Source organism: Oncorhynchus gorbuscha, linkage group LG25, assembly GCF_021184085.1.
Source record: "Oncorhynchus gorbuscha isolate QuinsamMale2020 ecotype Even-year linkage group LG25, OgorEven_v1.0, whole genome shotgun sequence".
Classification (NCBI taxonomy): Eukaryota; Metazoa; Chordata; class Actinopteri; order Salmoniformes; family Salmonidae; genus Oncorhynchus; species Oncorhynchus gorbuscha.
This window is the reverse complement of record NC_060197.1, coordinates 20,438,001-20,460,325: the sequence shown is the minus strand read 5'-3', so window position 1 is coordinate 20,460,325 and position 22,325 is coordinate 20,438,001. Positions and strand designations below refer to the sequence as shown.

Here is a 22,325-nt window from a genome sequence, read left to right as displayed (position 1 = left end):
CAAGGTTTTCACACACTGTTGCTGGTATTTTGGCCCATTCCTCCATGCAGATCTCCTCTAGAGCAGTGATGTTTTGGGGCTGTTGCTGGGCAACATGGACTTTCAACTCCCTCCAAAGATTTTCCATGGGGTTGAGATCTGGAGACTGGCTAGGCCACTCCAGGACCTTGAAATGCTTCTTACGAAGCCACTTCTTCGTTGCCCTGGCGGTGTGTTTGGGATCATTGCCACGTTTCATCTTCAATACCCTTGCTGATGGAAGGAGGTTTACACTCAAAATCTCACGATACATGGCCCCATTCATTCTTTCCTTTACACGGATCAGTCGTCCTGGTCCCTTTGCAGAAAAACAGCCCCAAAGCATGATGTTTCCACCCCCATGCTTCACAGTAGGTATGGTGTTCTTTGGATGCAACTCAGCATTCTTTGTCCTCCAAACACGACGAGTTGAGTTTTTACCATATGACATTCTCCCAATCTTCTTCTGGATCATCCAAATGCTCTCTAGCAAACTTCAGACGGGCCTGGACATGTACTGGCTTAAGCAGGGGGACACATCTGGCACTGCAGGATTTGAGTCCCTGGCGGCGTAGTGTGTTACTGATGGTAGGCTTTGTTACTTTGGTCCCAGCTCTCTGCAGGTCATTCACTAGGTCCCCCCGTGTGGTTCTGGGATTTTTGCTCACCGTTCTTGTGATAATTTTGACCCCACAGGGTGAGATCTTGCGTGGAGCCCCAGATCGAGGGAGATTATCAGTGGTCTTGTATGTCTTCCATTTCCTAATAATTGCTCCCACAGTTGATATCTTCAAACCAAGCTGCTTACCTATTGCAGATTCAGACTTCCCAGCCTGGTGCAGGTCTACAATTTTGTTTCTGGTGTCCTTTGACAACTCTTTTGTCTTGGCCATAGTGAAGTTTGGAGTGTGATTGTTTGAGGTTGTGGACAGGTGTCTTTTATACTGATAACAAGTTCAACCAGGTGCCATTAATACAGGTTATGTGGAGGACAGAGGAGCTTGTTTGTAGGCGACCAAATACTTATTTTCCACCATAATTTGAGTTTGAGTTTGAGTTTATTTTTTATTTTTACAGGGACAGTGCACATTAATCAACATTTCAGTAAAAGTGCCGGTTTTAGCCAGCCGGCTAATTTTCAACCGCAGTCCCTGGGCAGGTTATTAAAAACAATTACAATATAGACAATAGCAACATATAACAAGCGAGACATAGCAACATAGGACAAGCAAGACATAGCATACAGACAGAGCAACATAGGACAAGCAAGACGTAGCATACAGACAGAGCAACATAGAACAAAAAGCAGCAAGACAAAATTCATAAAAGCAACAAAAGTGTTTCCACACCTCACAAGCTACAGACAACAGACAACATAGAAAGCGGCAACACACAGCTAGGGACCATGTTCACAAATCTGATTGACCTTTAGCCATGTCTTCAAGCATTTTGTGAAAGTGTGATATGTGGTGCAGATATGTGTGTCTGATGGCAGTGTATTCCAGACATGGAAAGCTCTCACAGAGAATGCAGATTTACTAAAGGTGCTTTTCCTTAGGGGAACTATACAGTCACCTCTCATGGCAGACCTTGTGGATCTGCTGCCATATGTCTGGGCTTTCTGTTTACCTAAAATATTGAGTGGAGGGGGAGCCAGGCCATTAAGGATCTTGAATACAAGACATGCGTCGGTGTATTGCACAAGATTTTCCCAACTCGAGCTCATGCTTTCTAAGGATGTGACAATGATGATGGCTATTGGGCTTCCTAACAAGCACTTTGAGAGCCTCTTTGTAGACAGACTGAATTGGTTTTAATGTTGTACAGCAAGCTTGGGCCCAACTAATCAAGCAGTATGTTAAGTGGGGGAGTATCATAGATTTGAAGTACAGTTTTGCTACCTCTGTAGTCAAACAATTTTGTATAAATCGGAAATTAGATAGGTTGAATTTAGTTATTTGAATTACCTTTTTCACATGCTTTTTAAAAGAGAGGTTGGAATCAAGTATGATGCCAAGGTACTTAAAATCGGATACCACCTGGAGCTTCTCCCCTGACACATAGACATCTGGCTCAGTAGCATCTGTTGCCCTCTTTGTGAAGAACATGCAAACATATTTTTTTTTCACATTGAGATGCAAACACGAGTCACTGAGCCACTTTGTAACCTGGACCATTACAGTAGTGAGTTCTTGTGCAGCTTGTTGTTTGCTCTTTGCATGCACATATATCATTGTATCATCTGTATACATTTGAACTTCAGAACCAATACAGACAGAAGGCAGATCATTAATGTACAGGCTGAACAGGAGGGGCCCCAGTATTGACCCTTGGGGCACGCCCACATCATAGCTACAAGTGGGCGACAGCTCATCACTCTGACACACTGAGTTCTGCCTTCAAGGTATGATTTCATCCATCTCAAGGCATCAGGGCGAAAAGTTGAACTTGGACAATTTTGTGATGAGAATCTCATGGTTAACAGTATCAAAAGCCTTCCTTAGGTCCAGAAACAAAGCCCCAACTGCACCCCCTTTGTCCATCTTGGACTTCACATTTTCCAGAAGAAAGCAGTTGGCCGTTTCTGTGGAGTGTTTCACATATATAAATTCATTAATAATCCTACAATGTGATTTTCTGGATTTTTTTTTTGATTTTGTCTGTCATAGTTGAAGTGTACCTATGATGAAAATTACAGGCCTCTCTTTAAGTGGGAGAACTTGCACAATTGGTGGCTGACTAAATACCTTTTTGCCCCACTGTGTATATATATATATCTTTTAAAGACTCAAACATTTCAAAAGGCATGGATATCTGGACACTTTTGGATACAGAAAGCACCTTCTTCTCCACACAGCAAGGCTGCCCATGACCGCTGACATGGAGCAGTACCTCACTAGCTGATTTTCCTTTGCCTTATGCAGGCCTGCAATCTGAAGGTCACGTACTGTCAGTACCATAAGCTTGGACTGATAACTGAGGCTGTGCAGGCATGACACGAGGGGATGGTATTTCAGTAACTTGTCAGCAAAAGTCTGGACCATGTAAGAGTCGAAACCCACTTCCAAAATGAGCACCTCCCTCTTGCCCCTTCCCACAACAACAATATGTGTCTTATTTGGCATACAAGAAAACACATCATCAACATCAAACCAGACGCCTCTGATGAGAATGTTTGTTAATGTGTACTGTTGGTGAGACAAGGCGATCATTTCTAGGTGCTCATTTCTAGCTATGTACAGTCGTGCCAAAGGTTTTGAGAATGACACACATTAATTTCCACAAAATGTGCTGCTTCAGTGTCTTTAGATATTTTTTTCAGATGTTACTATAAGATACTGAAGTATAACTACAAGCGTCAAAGGCTTTTATTGACAATTACATTAATTACATTGACCCTTCTTTTTCAAGACCTCTGGGCCACATCCTGACTGATGGCAGCCCATTCTTGCATAATCAATGCTTGGAGTCTGTCAGAATTTGTGGGGTTTTGTTTGTCCACCAGCCTCTTGAGGATTGACCACAAGTTGTCAATGGGATTAAGGTCTGGGGATTTTCCTGGCCATGGACCCAAAATATCAATGTTTTGTTCCTCTTAGTTATCACTTTTGCCTTATGGCAAGGTGCTCCATCATGCTGGAAAAGGCATTGTTCGTCACCAAACTGTTCCGGAGTGGTTGGGAGAAGTTGCCTCTCGGAGCATGTGTTGGGTACCATTCTTTTTTCATTGCTGTGTTCTTAGGCACAATTGTGAGTGAGCCCAGTCCCTTGGCTGAGAAGCAACCCCTCACATGAATGGTCTCAGGATGCTTTACTGTTGGCATGACACAGGACTGATGGTAGCGCTCACCTTGTCTTCTCCGGACGAGCTTTTTTCCGGATGCTTCAAACAAACGGAAAGGGGATTCATCAGAGAAAATGACCTAGTCCTCAGCAGTCCAATCCCTGTACCTTTTGAGGAATACCAGTCTGTCCCTGATGTTTTTCCTGGACAGACGTGGCTTCTTTGCTCTCCTTCTTGACACCAGGCCATCCTCCAAAAGTCTTCGCCTGACTGTGCGTGCCTGCCTGCTGCCATTCCTGAGCAAGCTCTGTACTGGTGGTGCCCCAATCCCACAGCTGAATCAACTTTAGGAGACGGTCCTGGCGCCTTCTTCACAACAATTGAACCTCTCTCCTTGAAGTTCTTGATGATCCGATAAATGGTTTATTTAGGCACAATCTTACTGGCAGCAATATCCTTGCCTGTGAAGCCCTTTTTGTGCAAAGCAATGATGACAGCACGTGTTTCCTTGCAGGTAACCATGGATGACAGAGGAAAAACAATGCACCACCCTCCTTTTGAAGCTTCCAGTCTGTTATTCGAACTCAATCAGCATGACAGCGTGATCTCCAGCCTTGTCCTCGTCAACACTCACACCTGTGTTAATGAGATAATCACTGACATGATGTCAGTTGGTCCTTTTGTAGCAGGCTGAAATGCTGTGGAAATGTTTTTTGGGGATTCAGTTCATTTGCATGGCAAAGAGGGACTTTGCAATTAATTGATTCATCTTCATAACATTCTGGAGTATATGCAAATTTCCATCATACAAACTGAGGCAGCAGACAGAAAAGTCATATTTGTGTCATTCTCAACTTTTGGCCACGATTGTACAGTTCCTTGTATGAGTGGCAACCATTATCATGTGTAACAGACTCCATTACATTTGACTCGTGCGAGATACATAACGGATCATGTTTTGCAGGGTACCCAAGTGCTGTCGTCACAGACAGACAAATGCGCACGCAGGCACGCATACACATACAGCTTTCTCTTTCTCGGTTTAGTGAAACTATTGCGTCATGCAGATCAGGGAAAGTGCACAGTATCAAATCCATTGTTTGAACGCTTCCCCCAAAGTGTGTGTGTGTGTGTGTGTGTGCATGTGTGTGTGGTATCCCACTGTCAAAATCTATGGTAAGACTTGAAAATTGCTGTCTAGCCATGACCCCCAACACATTGACAGAGCTTGAAGAATTATGAAAAGAATAATGAGCAAATATCGCACAATCCAGGTGTGCTCTTAGAGAAGTACCCAAGAAGACTCACAGCTATAAATCTGTTACTACTAACCTTATCCATTAGTTACTTTAGTGGGAAAAGCATCAAAACAGCTTTGTTTAAGTACAACTTGACCCACCCCTTCCTCCCCCCACCCCCTCTATTCTTACAAGGAGGAAGTGATAGTTGCCACCGATTATTAGAGGAAGTTCTGTGTGTGTATGGTTATAGGTGAATAGTTTGTGTCTATGGGAGGAGAAATAACTAGCTCCTACTTACCCTATCACTTTTCCTAGTGATGCCACATTTAGTAGCTGCACTGATTGGGCTATATTTGTCTTAGACAGAGAGACCTCAAATCCCAAGACACACACACACACAGTGGTGTGAGAGGAAAGGTGTGGTCCCTCCATCATTGTTTTATTAGAAGGAGAAAGAACAAGGGAGGTATGGTTGGAGGAGAAAGAGATCAAGGGAGGAGGAAGAAGGAGAGGGCTGAACTTTCTGGACTTTTCTGTTTCCAATCTGTGCTTGGGATGTCCTCGAGACGTTAAAAAAAGGTTCCATACATGTCCCACATGTTGGCCACTCTGATTCTTCTTTCAGATATAAGGATATATGAATATCCCAGAAAATTAGACAGACACATGAGAGCAGGTCCTGTTTCAATGGTTCCACAGGAACCTCACAAATACCAGACCTAAACACATGGAACTCCCACATGAGAAGCCACATTATAAAATTGATGGTTCGAACCCTGAATGCTGATTGGCTGATATTAAACCGTATACCACGGGTATGACAAAATATGTATTTTTACTGCTCTAATTACGTTGGTAACCAGTTTATAATAGTAATAAGGCACCTCAGGAGTTTGTGGTATATAGCCAATATACCATGGCTACGGGCTGTATTCAGAGACTCCGCATTGCGTTGTGCATAAGAACAGCCCTTAGCCATGGTATATTGGCCATATACCACACCCCCTCGTGCCTTATTGCTTAATTAGAATACATCAATAACAATCCATTCAATTTGGAAAAGTAAAAAAATTCAACTATTCAACTTATCTTTCTACCATCTGAAATAAGTCTGTATCTTACAGGCCTACACATAGGCCTATTGTTCCAGTGTGTGAACTGTAGTAGAATGCTGTCACAAGGAAAAAATGCATTGAACAATACAGTCTAGCTGCAAAGACTTTCTCTCTGTCCCCCTCTCTATCTCGTTTTCTCCTTCTCTTTCCCTAAAATATAGTAGTAGTAATGATGGAAAGGCTTACTATTACACACTGAGCCAACAACATGTACAGGCCAATATATACCTGGAATGTGTGCCTGGAACAAACAAACAGAGAGAGAGACCCTCTGTTACACAACAAGTCAGGACATTTGGGTGTGTGTGTGTGTGTGTGTGTGTGTGTGTGTGTGTGTGTGTGTGTGTGTGTGTGTGTGTGTGTGTGTGTGTGTGTGTGTGTGTGTGTGTGTGTGTGTGTGTGTGTGTGTGTGTGTGTGTGACCCAAGGGCCCTGGTATTTACATGGCCATTTAGATCTGTGATTAGTGGTCTCTCTAACACACATACTCCACATGTGGGATGGACTCTTGGCGGTTGGTTAGCTAGCGAGTCAGTTTCCGTGGTCTCCAGGGAGTCGTCATGCCGATGTTGTAATGAAACCAAGGCCTCTGGGAGAGGTGTGTGTGTGTGTTTGCCTCAGGGAGAGAATATAAATGTCCTAACGACCCAGAAGTATTGTCCCCAGGAAGTAACATTTACGCACAGGCCAATCAGGAACGACCGGCTGCACCAGAAACAAATCCCATTGGACTGCTGGTCCTGACCTCCAACCTTTCATGACCGCTTTCCATCCAGAAAGATGTCTGGATGGAAAGAGAGAGGGGGGAAGAGAGGGAGAGTGAGGGAGTCAGAGAAATACAGTCAGGACGACCTTCAGCTTAACAGCACAAATATTTAGTGTGGCCTCGACTCTGTTTATGGTGCCCTTTACGAGGATGTTGCCCCCCCTCTCTTTCTCTCCCTCCTTCCTCCACTCCCTCCCCTTTTCTTCTTTCTTTCTCTCCTTTCTTCCATCCATCCTTCTTCTCCTTTCTCTCTCCCTCTCTTTCACTTCTTCTTCCTTCCCTATTTCCTTCTCTGTCTCCTTCTATCCCTCTTTCTGCCGGGTGTCCAGTCTTTCTCAGACCTACAACCTAGCCCCCAGTCTTGTACACTGTTATGTTCAGTGTCTGTGTCAGTGTGACTTTGAACAGCCATAGAAGGTGCCCGGAAACCTCAATGCTTATAGCTGCTCCACTTCACATACTGTTTATGTCTGAGAGAGCGATGAAAGAAAGATGAGAGGTGGGAGGTGGATAAGAGGATAGAAAGAAAGGATCTGGGGTTGGAAGAAAGGGGAGGGGGAGAGAGGGTATACAAAAAGGTTGAGGGGATAGAGGAGGGATTGCATGAGGGACAGGAGTAGAGGGGTTAGAAATAATGGATGAAGGGTCGGAGGAGTGATTGAGAAGTAATGGGGTGAAAAAGAAGGCTTTTAAGTTCTGTAGTAAAAAGTATTAAAAGCTTAATTTCTATTTCACTCCTCTTCCTTTTCTTGTTCTATTGCTCTATTATTCTCTGTCCTGCTTCTTCTTACTTGTCTCACTGTCTGTCTCTCTCACAATCTCTCTCTGTATCGGTCTCTGTCTTGTCTGAAAAACTTTTTTCAAGCAATATATGTGGGACTGACCACAATGACAAGTATTAACATGCTTTATCTGTATCCCTTTCTGTCTTTATTTCTCTCTCTCTCTCTCTCTCTCTCTCTCTCTCTCTCTCTCTCTCTCTCTCTCTCTCTCTCTCTCTCTCTCTCTCTCTCTCTCTCTCTCTCTCTCTCTCTCTCTCTCTCTCTCTCTCTCATTCTATAACTCCATATATCTCTCTTTTTCAGGAAGTGGAAATTCTTGACATTAGCCAGATAAGAGACACCAGAACGGGGAAGTTAGCCAAACTACCAAAGGTGGGTAATGTGTATGTGTGTTTTCATTTTCCGTTGCAAAATGTTTTGCTACATTTTGATATGGTTCTACGGTGTGCACTTTATGAATACGGCCACAACGATGATCCTATCACAGCTGTGGATAGAGAATACGTCATGGGATACATTTGATTTAAATTACATTTGACATTTTGGAGAGTTCGATGTGACCAATGATTATACATACACTCTATGACTGATAGGTGGCGCTGTGTTGAAACCACCGTGCCTCCATCTTGGCACTCTCCCACCATTGTAAACTATATTTTGGAAGCTATAGAAATGCATTTATTAATGTCTGCATATATTTTTGCTACATTTATTCTATTACAGACACCTTAATATATAGTACCAGTCAAAACTTTGGAGACACCTACTCATTCCAGGGATTTTCTTGGAATTTTTTACTATTTCCTAAATTGTAGAATAATAGTGAAGACATTAAAACTATGATATAACACATAGGAAATCATGTAGCAACCAAAAAAGTGTTAAACAGAAAATATATTTGATATTCTTCAAAGTAGCCACCCTTTGCCTTGATGACAGCTTTACACACTCTTGGCATTCTCTCAACCAGCTTCATGACGTAGTCACCTGAAATGAATTTCAATTAACAGGTGTGCCTAGTTAAAAGTTAATTTATGGAATTTCTTTCCTTCTAAATGTGTTTGAGCCAATCAGTTTCTGTTGTCACAAGGTAGGGATGATATACAAAGATGGTCTTTTATCAAATAGACCTAAGTCCATATTATGTCAAGAACAGCTCAAACAAGCAAAGAGAAACGACAGTCCATCATTAATTTAATACATGAAGGTCAGTCAATACCGAAAATGTCAAGAACTATGATGAAACTGGCTCTCATGAGGGCCGCCACAGCAAAGGAAGACCCAGAGTTACCTCTGCTACAGAGGATAAGTTCATTAGAGTTACCAGCCTCAAAGTGCAGCCCAAATAAATGCTTCAGAGTTCAAGTAACAGATACATCTCAACATCAACTGTTCAGAGGGGACTGCGTGAATCAGGCCTTCATGGTAAACTTGCTGACAAAAACCCACTACTAAAGGACAGCAATAACAAGATACTTGCTTGGGCCAAGAAATACAAGCAATGGACATTCGACCGGTTGAAATCTGTCGTTTGGTCTGATGAGTCCAAATTTGAGATTTTTGGCTCCAACCGCCGTGTCTCTGTGAGACGCAGAGTAGGTGAATGGATGATCTCCGCATGTGTGGTTCGCACCGTGAAGCATGGAGGAGGAGGTGTGATGGTGCTTTGCTGGTGACACTGTCAGTTATTTATTTAGAATTCAAGGCCCACTTAACCCACATGGCTACCACAGCATTCTGCAGTGATACACCATCCAATCTGGTTTGACCTTAGTGGGACAATCATTTTTTTTACAAACAGGACAATGACCCAAAACACACCTCCAGTATGTGTAAGGGCTATTTGACCAAGCAGGAGATTGATGGAGTGCTGCATCAGATGACCTGGCCTCCACAATCACCCGAATTCAACCAAATTGAGATGGTTTGGGATGAGTTGGACGGCAGAGTGAAGGAAAAGCAGCCAACAAGTGCTCAGCATATGTGGGAACTCCTTCAAGACTGTTGGAAAAGCATACCCCATGAAGCTGGTTGAGAGAATGTCAAGAGTTTGCAAAGCTGTCATCAAGGCAAAGGTTAGCTACTTTGAATAATCTAAAATCTAAAATATATTTTAATTTGTTTAGCATCTTTTTGGTTACATATGATTCCATATGTGTTATTTCATAGTTTTGATGTCTTCACTATTATTCTACAATGTAGAAAATATTCAAAAGAAAGAAAAACCCTTGAATGAGTGAATGTGTCCAAACTTTTAACTGGTACTGTATACTAGAAATTATATTGTGTGAGCTAAAAAAATATATGAAAACATTTCCTTAAAGTATACTTTTTTGAGATTACTAATGTTACTTTCCCCACTGCAACAAAAAAATACTTAAATAAGAAAACAAATGTCCTCACACTGTCAATTGCGTTTATTTTCAAACTTAACATGTGTAAATGTTTGTATGAACCTAGCAAGATTCAACAACTGAGACATAAACTGAACAAGTTCCACTGACATGTGACTAACAGAAATGGAATAATGTGTCCCCGAACAAAGGGGAGGTCAAAAGTAACAGTCAGTTTCTGGTGTGGCCACCAGCTGCATTGAGTACTGCAGTGCATCTCCTCCTCATGGACTGCACCAGATTTGCTAGTTCTTGCTGTGAGATGTTATCCCACTCTTCCACCAAGGCACCTGCAAGATCCCGGACATTTCTGGGGGGAATGGCCCTAGCCTTCACCCTCCGATCCAACAGGTCCCAGACGTGCTCAATGGGATTGAGATCCAGGCTCTTCGCTTGCCATGGCAGAACACTGACATTCCTGAAATCACGCACAGAACGAGCAGCATGGCTGGTGGCATTGTCATGCTGGAGGGTCATGTCAGGATGAGCCTACAGTAAGGGTACATCATGAGGGATGAGAATGTCTTCCCTGTAACTCACAGCGTTGAGATTGCCTGCAATGACAATAAGCTCAGTCCGATGATGCTGTGACACATCGTCCCAGACCATGACGGACCCTCCACCTCCAAATCGATCCCGCTCCAGAGTACATGCCTTCGTGTAACGCTCATTCCTTCGATGATAAACGTGAATCCGACCATCACCCCTGGTGAGACAAAACTGCGACTCGTCAGTGAAGAGCACTTTTTGCCTGTCCTGTCTGGTCCAGCGACGGTGGGTTTGTGCCCATAGGCGACGTTGTTGCCGGTGATGTCTGGTGAGGACCTGCTTTTCAACAGGCCTACAATCCCTCAGTCCAGCCTCTCTCAGCCTATTGCGGACAATCTGAGCACTGATGGAGGGATTGTGTGTTCCTGTTGTAACTCAGGCAGTTGTTGTTGCCATCCTGTACCTTTCCCGCAGGTGTGACGTTCGGATATACCGATTCTGTGCAGGTGTTGTTATACGTGGTCTGCCACTGCGAGTACGATCAGCTGTCAGCGCTGTCTTTAGGTGTCTCGCAGTACGGACATTGCAATTTACTGCCCTGGTCACATCTGCAGTCCTCAAGGCACGTTCACGCAGATGAGCAGGGACCCTGGGCATCTATATTTTGGTGTTTTTCAGAGTCTGCAGAAATGCCTCTTTAGTGTCCTACGTTTTCATAAGTGTGACCTTAATTGCCTACCGAGTAAAGTTTCTATTAAACCTGGCGGTCAGACATGGAAATGGTTTTACCATTCATGATGGCATGATGTTTTGATAACCGTGTAAATCTCTCAAGGACAAGGTGACTTTAATCAATATATTTGGCTGTAGTTACCCTCCGAAAATTAAGCACTACTTAGCTGCTAATTTGGCAATCATAAAGATCTACAAATGCCATGATGATCTGAACTAGACTGCCGAATCGAGGCAATGGTAAGAATATCTGGATTAACTATCTAATGTCAGCTAAGAAATAAAAATAAATAAAATATAAAATTGTAGTAATGTATAATTGGCTACATTGTGCAAGTTTTTATTTGACACAATACCTATTAGCAAAGGTGTCAGCTAAAGATGATGTGCAGGAGCTTGCAGGGATTTGTAGTTTTGTATTTCTTCTTTTGATGATAATTAGCATTTTCTAATCTGAGTGTAATTAGAGCCAAATTTATTGATAAAAGTCACCTGTCTGATAGGGATTTACATTGTTATCAAAACGTCATGCCAGGGTAAGCCTACACAAAACACAGCCATTAAGTGTTTCTAAAATCCCCAACGGGGAAAATGAATGGTGGAAAAACGATTGGAACCATTTCCCTGTTTGACTGCTAGGTTTTATGGGTATTATGACACCTCCAATGTGGGGCTCTATGGAGGAGTGCCAATATGGCCGACCGGTGGCTTAAAAGCCTCTCAATGGCCAATACATAGCATCAGTAATCCAGGGTTTATATACATCATTGGATATGAAACATCCTTGCTTCATACTGGTCCTCAGTGCAAGGTGTTGTGTAGAAAAGTGTTCCCTGTTTCCAGTTGCCACACTCTGCTTGTCTGGTTACACACACACACACACACACACACACACACACACACACACACACACACACACACACACACACACACACACACACACACACACACACACACACACACACACACACACACACACACACACACACCTCTGTACAGTTTAGTATACTCCGGACACACACACACACACACACACACACACACACACACACACACACACACAAATGTAATGTAAAATGTTTAGTATACACACACACACACACACACACACACACACACACACACACACACACACACACACACACACACACACACACACACACACACACAGGAAATTATGTATGCAGAGACAGTGGAACAGGAAGTAGTTGATTAAACTGTGGGCATAGGTCGCACTCAACATTGCCCTTAACCACAGATCGAGGATCAGCTTATCCTACGCCCAAGCCTAATCTTAATCACTACACGCTAGAATAGAAAACTGACCTGAGATGCTGTTTGCTTTGTTCTAAATACATACAGTATGTATATACAGTGGTGCAACTTTCACTGGGGACAGGGCCACATTCTGAAATTGAATTGTTGTCACCCCCAGTTTTATCATTGGAATGTGGTACAAAATGGGGCAACGATGTGCTTTAGGACCATGAGGACGCCTCCGAGCGGTCGAGTAGGCTGTTTACATAATGTTGCTGCTACCGTCTCTTATGAACGAAAAGAGCTTCTGGACATCAGAACTGGGATTATTCACCTCAAATTGGACGAGGAGTTCTTCTTCATTGAGTCGGACGCAAGAGATATACTGCAGACACCCGACCAGGCCCCGATCCCCGTAATTCGCTGGAGAAGGAAACTGAGATTTCGGGGCAAAAGATCAGCGTGACGTGCGAGGATCAGGCGAAGAGTAGCTAATCTGCCCTTGCCCTCTGATCTGCTAGCTAATGTTCAATCGCTGGAAAATAAATGGGACGAACTGTAAGCACATATATCCTACCAACGGGACGTTAATAACTGTAATATCTTATGTTTCACCGAATCGTGGCTGAACGACGACATTAATAACATACAGCTGGCGGGTTATACACTCTATCAGCAAGACAGAACAGCAGCCTCTGGTAACACATGGGGCAGGGGGCCTATGCATAAGCTGGTGAACGATATCTAAGGATGTCTCAAAGTTTTGCTCTCCTGAGGTAGAGTATCTAATGATAAGCTGTAGACCAACCTATCTACCTAGAGAGTTTTCATCTGCATTTTTCGTAGCTGTCTACATCCACCACAGAGCGAGGTTGGCACTAAAACTGCACTCAATGAGCTGTATTCCACCACAAGCAAACAGGAAAACGCTCATCCAGAGGTGGCGCTCCTAGTGGCCGGTGACTTTAATGCAGGGAAACTTAAAGCAGTTTTATCTAATTTCTATCAGTATGTTAAATGTGCAACCAGAGGGAACATTTCTAGACAACCTTTACTCCACACACAGAGACGTGTACAAAGCTCTCCCTCGTCCTCCATTTTGCAAATCTGACCATAACTCTATCCTTCTGATTCCTGCTTACAAGCAACAATTTAAGCATGAAGCACCAGTGACTCGGTCTATAAAAAAGTGGTCAGATGAACAGATGCTAAACTACTGGACTGTTTTGCTAGCACAGACTGGAATATGTTCCGGAATTCTTCCGATGGCATTGAGGAGTACACCACATCGGTCACTGGCTTTATCAATGACTGTACGTACAGTAACCCTGAAACAAGCATGAGAGCATCAGCTGTTCCGGATGACTGTGTGATCACACTCTCCGCAGCCGATGTGAGTAAGAACTTTAAACAGGTCAACATTCAGATGGCCGCTGGGCCAGATTGATTCCCAGGACGTGTACTCCGGGCATGAGCTTACCAACTGGCATGAGCTTACCAACTGGCAAGTGTCTTCACTGACATTTTCAACCTCTCCCTGTCTGAGTCTGTAATACCAACATGTTTCAAGCAGACCACCATATTCCATGTGCCAAAGAACGCCATGGTAACCTGCCTGAATGACTACCAACCCGTAGCACTCACGTCTGTAGCCATGAAATGCTTTGAAAGACTGGTCATGGCTCACAGCAACACCATTATCCCAGAAACCCTAGACCCACTCCAACTTGCATACCGCACCAACAGATCCACAGATGATACCATCTCTATTGCACTCCACACTGCCCTTTCCCACCTGGACAAAAGGAACACCTACAGTTGAAGTTGGAAGTTTACATACACTTGTGTTGGAGTCATTAAACTCATTTTTCAACCACTCCACAAATTTATTGTTAACAAACTATAGTTTTGGGAAGTCAGTTAGGACATCTACTTTTTCCAGCAATTGTTTACAGACATATTATTTCACTTATAATTCACTGTATCACAGTTCCAGACTGGAATTGTGCATTTAAACAGCTTGGAAAATTCCAGAAAATTATGTCATGGCTTTAGAAGCTCATGATAGTCTGATTGACATCATTTGAGTCAATTGGAGGTGTACCTGTGGATGTATTTCAAGGCCTACCTTCAAACTCAGTGCCTCTTTGCTTGACATAATGGGAAAATAAAAAGAAATCAGCCAAGACCTCAGAAAAAAATGTAGACCTCCACAAGTCTGGTTCATCCTTGGGAGCAATTTCCAAACGCATGTAGGTGCCACGTTCATCTTTACAAACAATTGTACGCAAGTATAAACACCATGGGAACATGCAGCCGTCATACCGCTCAGGAAGGAGATGCATTCTGTCTCCTAGAGATGAACGTACTTTGGTGCGAAAAGTGCAAATCAATCCCAGAACAACAGCAAAGGACCTTGTGAAGATGGTGGAGGATACAGGTACAAAAGTATCTATATCCACAGTTGAGTCCTATATCGACATCCTGAACGGCCGCTCAGCAAGGAAGAAGCCACTGCTCCAAAACTGCCATAAAAAAGCCAGACTACGGTTTGCAACTGCACATGGGGACAAAGATCGTACCTTTTGGAGAAATGTCCTCTGGTCTGATGAAACAGAAATAGAACTGTTTGGCCATAATGACCATCGTTGTGTTTGGAGGAAAAAGGGGGATGCTTGCAAGCTGAGGAACACCGTCCCAACCGTGTCGCACATGGGTGGCAACATCATGTTGTGGGGGTGCTATGCTGCAGGAGGGACTGGTGAAATGGATGGCATCAAGAGGAGGAAAAGTATGTGGATATATTGAAGACATCAGTCAGGAAGTTACAGCTTGGTCGCAAATGGGTCTTCCAAATGGACAATGATTCAGAACTGAAGAACTGAAAAAGGCAGAACTGAAAAAGCGTGTGCTAGCAGGGAGGCCTACAATCCTGAGTCAGTTACACCAGCTCTGTCAGGAGGAATGGGCCAAAATTCACCCAACTTATTGTGGGAAGCTTTTGGAAGGCTACCTGAAATGTTTGACCCAAGTTAAACAATTTAGAGTCAATGCTACCAAATACTAATTGAGTTTATGTAAACTTCTGACCCACTGGGAATGTGATGAAAGAAATAAAAGCTATATTAAATAATTCTCTGTACTATTCTGACATTGCACATTCTTAAAATAAAGTGGTGATCCTAACTGACCTGAGACAGGGAATTTTTACTAGGATTATCTTTCATTAATTGTGAAAAACTGAGTTTAAATGTATTTGGCTAAGGTGTGTGTAAACTTCTGACTTCGATTGTATATTACCCCCCCCCCCACTTCTATAACCAAAGTTGCATCCCTGCATATGCATACAGTATAACGTTTATATTATAAACAGAAGTACAGAATGACAATATCTTATAGAGCAGGACTACCCAACTGGTGGTCCGCGGGCCAAATATTTGGCCCCCCAAGTTTTCTGGAAATGAGATACACGTGATCTCTGACAAATGTAAGCAAGGTTTGAAATGACTATGTTTTAGTCAAATATTATACACTGCTCAAAAAAATAAAGGGAACACTAAAATAACACATCCTAGATCTGGATGAATGAATTATTCTTATTAAATACTTTTTTCTTTACATAGTTGAATGTGCTGACGACAAAATCACACAAAAATTATCAATGGAAATCACATTTATCAACCCATGGAGGTCTGGATTTGGAGTCACACTCAAAATTAAAGTGGTAAGAGCGTCTGCTAAATGACTTAAATGTAAATGTAATGTAAATGATAACCACACTACAGTCTGATCCAACTTTGATGTAATGTCCTTAAAACAAGTCAAAATGAGGCTCAGTAGTGTGTGTGGCCTTCAAGTGCCTGTATGACCTCCCTACAACGCCTGGGCATGCTCCTGATGTGGTGGCGGATGGTGTCCTGAGGGATCTCCTCCCAGACCTGGACTAAAGCTTCCGCCAACTCCTGGACAGTCTGTGGTGCAACGTGGCGTTGGTGGATGGAGCGAGACATGATGTCCCAGATGTGCTCAATTGGATTCAGGTCTGGGGAACAGGCGGGCCAGTCCATAGCATCAATGCCTTCCTCTTGGAGGAACTGCTGCCACACTCCAGCCACATAAGGTCTAGCATTGTCTTGCATTAGGAGGAACCCAGGGCCAACCGCACCAGCATATGGTCTCACAAGGGGTCTGACGATCTCATCTCGGTACCTAATGGCAGTCAGGCTACCTCTGGTGAGCACATGGAGGGCTGTGCGGCCCCCCAATGAAATGCCACCCCACACTATGACTGACCCATCGCCAAACCGGTCATGCTGGAGGATGTTGCAGGCAGCAGAACGTTCTCCACGGCGTCTCCAGACTCTGTCACGTCTGTCACATGTGCTCAGTGTGAACCTGCTTTCATCTGTGAAGAGCACAGTGCGCCAGTGGCGAATTTGCCAATCTTGGTGTTCTCTGGCAAATGCCAAACATCCTGCACAGTGTTGGGCTGTAAGCACAACCCCCACCTGTGGACATTGGGCCCACATACCACCCTCATGGAGTCTGTTTCTGACCGTTTGAGCAGACACTTGCATATTTGTGGCCTGCTGGAGGTCATTTTGCAGGGCTCTGGCAGTGCTCCTCCTGCTCCTCCTTACACAAATGCAGAGGTAGCGGTCCTGCTGCTGGGTTTGTCACTGACAGACACAGCAAACCTTCTTGCCACAGCTCGCATTGATGTGCCATCCTGGATGAGCTGCACTACCTGAGCCACTTGTGTGGGTTGTAGACTCCGTCTCATGCTACCACTAGAGTGAAAGCACCACCAGCATTCAAAAGTGACCAAAACATCAGCCAGGAAGCATAGTCACCACATGCAGAACCACTCCTTTATTGGGAGTGTCTTGCTAATTGCCTAGAATTTCCACCTGTTTGTCTATTCCATTTGCACAACAGCATGTGAAATTTATTGTCAATCAGTGTTGCTTCCTAAGTGGACAGTTTGATTTCACAGAAGTGTGATTGACTTGTGTTGTTTAAGTGTTCCCTTTATTTTTTTGAGCAGTGTATATGTTTGGGCTTTTTGCTGTCAGTTTGCAATCTACAAATGATTTGTTATTATGTTCCGCCCCCCTGACCATCCGCTCAATAAAGACTTTACTGAGTTAGAGTTCATCTCAGGAAATCAGTCAATTGATATACATTCATTAGACCATAATCTATGGATTTCACATGACTAGGCAGGGGTGCCTCCATGGGTGGGCCTTGGAGGTCATAGGCTCACCAACTTGGCATTCAGGCCCAGCCAATCAGAATGTGTTCTTCCTGACTAAAGGGCTTTATTACAGTCATAAATACTCCTCAGCACATCCCCCCACCCCCCCAGACGATCCCACAGTTGAAGAAGCCAGATGTGGAGGTCCTGGGCTGGCGTGGTTACTGTCAAATTCTCTATAATTTAAGTTGGAGGCAGCTTATGGTAGAGAAATGAACATGCAATTCTCTGGCAGCAGCTCTGGTGGACATTCCTTCAGTCAGCATGCGATTGCACGCTCCCTCAAAACATGAGACATCTCTGGTATTGTGTTGTGTGACAAAACTGCACATTTGGTTATTCTTTAAAAGTGCCTTCCTCCAGTCAAAAAAAAATGTGAACCAGGAACAGATATAGCCCTTGGTTCACTCCAGACCTGTCTGCCCTTGACCAGCACAAAAACATCCTGTGGCGTACTGCATTAGCATCGAATAGCCACCACGATATGAAACTTTTTGGGGAAGTTAGGAACCAATCAATATACACAGACAGTTAGGAAAGCTATGGCTAGCTTTTTCAAACAGACATGTGGATCCTGTAGCACAAACTCAAAAAAGTTCTGGGATACTGTAAAGTCCATGGAGAATAAGAGCACCTCCTCCCAGCTGCCCACTGCACTGAGGCTAGGAAACACTGTCACCACCGATAAATCCGCTTTAATTGAGAATTTCAATAAGCATTTTTCTACGGCTAGCCATGCCTTCCACCTAGCTACCCCTACCCCGGCACCCTCCACAGCAACTCGCCCAAGCCACCACCATTTCTCCTACACCCAAATCCAGATAGCTAATTTTCTGAATAGAGCTGCAAAATCGGGACCCCTACAAATCAGCCGGGCTTGACATTCTGAACCCTCTCTTTCTAAAAATATCTGCTGAAATTGTTGCAACCCCTATTACTAGCCTGTTCAACCTCTCTTTCGTATCGTTTGAGATTCCCAAAGATTGGAGAGCTGCTGCGATCATCCCCCTTTTGAAAGGGGGAGACACTCTAGACCCAAACTGCTACAGACCGATATCTATCCTACCCTGCCTTTCTAAGGTCTTCGAAAGCCAAGTTAATAAACAGATCACCGACCATTTTGAATCCCACTGTACCTTTTCAGCTATCCAATCTGGTTTCAGAGCTGGTCATGGGTGCACCTCAGCCACGCTCAAGGTCCTAAACGATATCATAACCACCATCGATAAGAGACATTACTGTGCAGCTGTATTCATCAACCAGGCCAAGGCTTTCGGCTCTGTCAATCACCACATTATTATCACCACATTATTAGCAGACTCTTCAGCCTTGGTTTCTCAAATGACTGCCCTGCCTGGTTCACCAACTACTTCTCTGATGGAGTTCAGTGTGTCAAATCGGAGGGCCTGTTGTCCGGACCTCTGGCAGTCTCTATGGGGGTGCCACAGGGTTCAATTCTTGGGCTGACTCTCTTCTCTACATCAATGATGTCGCTCTTGCTGCTGGTGATTCTCTGATCCACCTCTACGCAGATGACACCATTCTGTATACTTCTGACCCTTCTTTGGAGACTGTGTTAACTAACCTCCAGATGAGCTTCAATGCCATAGAACTCTCCTTCCGTGTCCTCCAACTGCTCTTAAATGCAAGTAAAACTAAATGCATGCTCTTAAACCGGTCGCTGCCCGCACCTGCCCGCCCATCCAGCATCACTACTCTGGACGGTTCTGACTTAGGTATTTGTAGTTGTCCACATATTCTAAGTGTCTGGTTAGACTGTAAACTCTCATTCCAAGACTCACATTAAGCATCTCCAATCCAAAATTAAATCTAGAATCATCTTCCTATTTCGCCACAAAGCATCCTTCACTCATGCAACCAAACATACCCTCGTAAAACTGACCATCCTACCTATCCTTGACTTCGGCGATGTCATTTACAAAATAGCCTCCAACACTCTACTCAACAAATTGGATGCAGTCGATCACAGTGCCATCCGTTTTGTCACCAAAGCCCCATATACTACTCACCACTGCGAGCTGTACGCTCTCGTTGGCTGGCCCTCGCCTCATACTCGTCGCCAAACCCACTTGCTCCAGGTCATCTACAAGTCTCTGCTAGGTAAAGCCCCGCCTTACTTCAGCTTGCTGGTCACCATAGCAGCACCCACCCGGAGCACGCGCTCCAGCAGGTATATCTCACTAGTCACCCCCAAAGCCAATTCCTCCTTTTGCCACCTTTCCTTACAGTACTCTGCTGCCAATGACTGGAACGAACTGCAAAAATTACTGAAGCTGGAGACACGTATCTCCCTCACTAGCTTTAAGCACCAGCTCACAGATCACTGCAAATAGCTCGTCCAACTCCCTCATCCCCATCCTGTATTTTTTTTTATCTTGCTCCTTTGCACCCCAGTATCTCTACTTGCACATTCGTCTTCTGCACATCAATCACTCCAGTGTCTAATTGGTATATTGTAATTACTTCGCCACCATTGCCTATTTATTGCCTTACCTCCCTTATCTTACCTCATTTGCTCACACTGTATATAGATTTTCTTCAACTGTTTCGAACTGCTTTGCTTTATTCTTGGCCAGGTCGCAGTTGTAAATTAGAACTTGTTCTCACCTAGCCTACCTGGTTAAATAAAGGTGAAATTATTATTATCTATTTTTTTTTTTAAGTGTCTTTTTATTGTCCTCAGCACAAGATGCACCTGTTATGATCGTGCTGTTTAGTCAGCTTCTGGATATGCCACACCTGTCAGGTCTTGGCAAAGTGCTCACTAACAGGGATGTAAACAGATTTGTTAACACAATTTGAGAGAAATATGCTTTTTGTGCATATGGAACATTTCTGGGATATTTTATTTCAGCTCATTAAACATGGGACCAACACATTTTTGTTCAGTGTAGTTGATGATCCCTCTTATAGAGAATGAACAGTAAAGTATAGAAAAATGACCAAAGCTGGGAAGGACGATGGTAGTTGGTATGTTGTTAGTTTCTGTATATACTGTATGTTGAAGGACCGTGTGTTAGTGATGCGTTACTGATGTGTATTGTAGTTATGATGTAGTTAGTCATGTTCTTAGCGTGTATTTAGCATATTATTAGCATATTGTATTTTACTAACGTGTTGTACGTTCTCTCCCATAGGACCCGGTGTTAAGAGGTGCACTGGGTTCAGTAACAGAAGTGCTGCGGTTAACATGTTTATAATGTGTTGTTACATGTTTTTAGCGTATAGTTATCGTGTTGTGTATTGTCTCTGATAGGACCCACGTGTCAGAGAAGTTTTGGGGTTCGGTAAACCAGGCGAGGGGGGTGTTGCCATGGAGGGGAAGCTGGTAACGGTTGTCCACGGCAATGACCTGGTCAACGTATCCTTCCTCAACTTCCAGGCCATGCAGGAAGACACTGCCAAGGTTACCATGGAAATAGCTTTCTCTCTCCTCCTCCCCTCTTATCCACCACTACTCTCATCCCTCTATCACTATCTTCTCTCATCCCTCTATCTCTCCTATCATCCCTCTATCACTCCTTCTTTGTTCCCTCTGCCCCTTTCCTCTCTCTTCCCTCCTTCCTTTTATTACCATAGAAAGACCTCTCGTCTCATCCCTCTCACTCTGTTCCCTCCTCTCCTCTCATCTCCTCTTACCCCTTTATCACTTTATTTTATCCTCTCCTATCATCCATCCCTCCTCTCACCCCTTTATCACTCTCTTCTCTCCTCTCACCTATTGCTACCTCTGTCCCCTTCACTCTCTTTCCCTTCCTTCCTTGACTTACAATGGAAACACCTCTACTCAACTCTCAAATCCCTCTCACTTGCCTCTCTATATCGTTACCTTTGTCTCTTCATTCCATCTTTCCTCCTTCCTTGACTTGTAAATAAACAAATATAATCTCCATCTATCACTCTCTTCTCTCTGCTTATGTTTTTTTATATTTCTCTCTCTCTCACTCTCTCCTCTCCACCTCTAACACTGAGCTGCTCACCTGTTCCTGTTGTTTGTTCCCTCCTCCTTTCTCTCTTTTATGTTTGCATTCATCTCTCTCTTCCCTCCCTCCTTCCTTCCCCCTCCACTCTCTCTGTTATCCCCTTCTGTGTGTCCCCCAAATGACACCCTATTCCCTACAAAGTGCACAACTTTTCACCAGAGCCCTATGGGCCTTAGTCAAAAGCAGTGCACTATATAGTGAATAGGGTGCCATTTTGGGACATGACCTGTCTCTCAGTCCCTGCACTGATTGTGTTCTTTGTGATATTGAGTCTGTGGTTTGTGTTTATGTAACTGTGGGTAATATTACAGTTATGATTTTAAGTGCTGATTGTGTGTGTGTTTGTGTGTTTATCACTATTCTTGATAATAATTGTTCGCTGTGTGTGTGTATGTTCAGGTGTGGACAGAGGAGCTGTTTAAACTGGCCACAAACATTCTGTCTCAGAATGCATCTCGCAACACTTTCCTCCTCAAAGCGTAAGTTGT

At 43.8% G+C, this 22,325-nt stretch overlaps 1 protein-coding gene across 4 annotated transcripts in view; it reads left to right on the top strand.

Moving 5' to 3' along the window:
• LOC124013828 (1-phosphatidylinositol 4,5-bisphosphate phosphodiesterase beta-3-like) overlaps positions 1–22,325 on the top strand; it is a 105,243-nt gene that overhangs the window by 44,396 nt on the left and 38,522 nt on the right. For all 4 annotated transcript variants that reach the window (XR_006834934.1, XM_046328389.1, XM_046328391.1 and 1 more), the window contains exons 3-5: positions 8,009–8,077; positions 21,111–21,260; positions 22,237–22,316. Coding sequence is in view for 3 of the 4 variants with exons in the window: in XM_046328389.1 (XP_046184345.1) it covers positions 8,009–8,077; positions 21,111–21,260; positions 22,237–22,316 (299 nt within the window). In the remaining variant the exon portion in view is untranslated. The remainder of the gene's footprint in view (positions 1–8,008; positions 8,078–21,110; positions 21,261–22,236; positions 22,317–22,325) is intronic.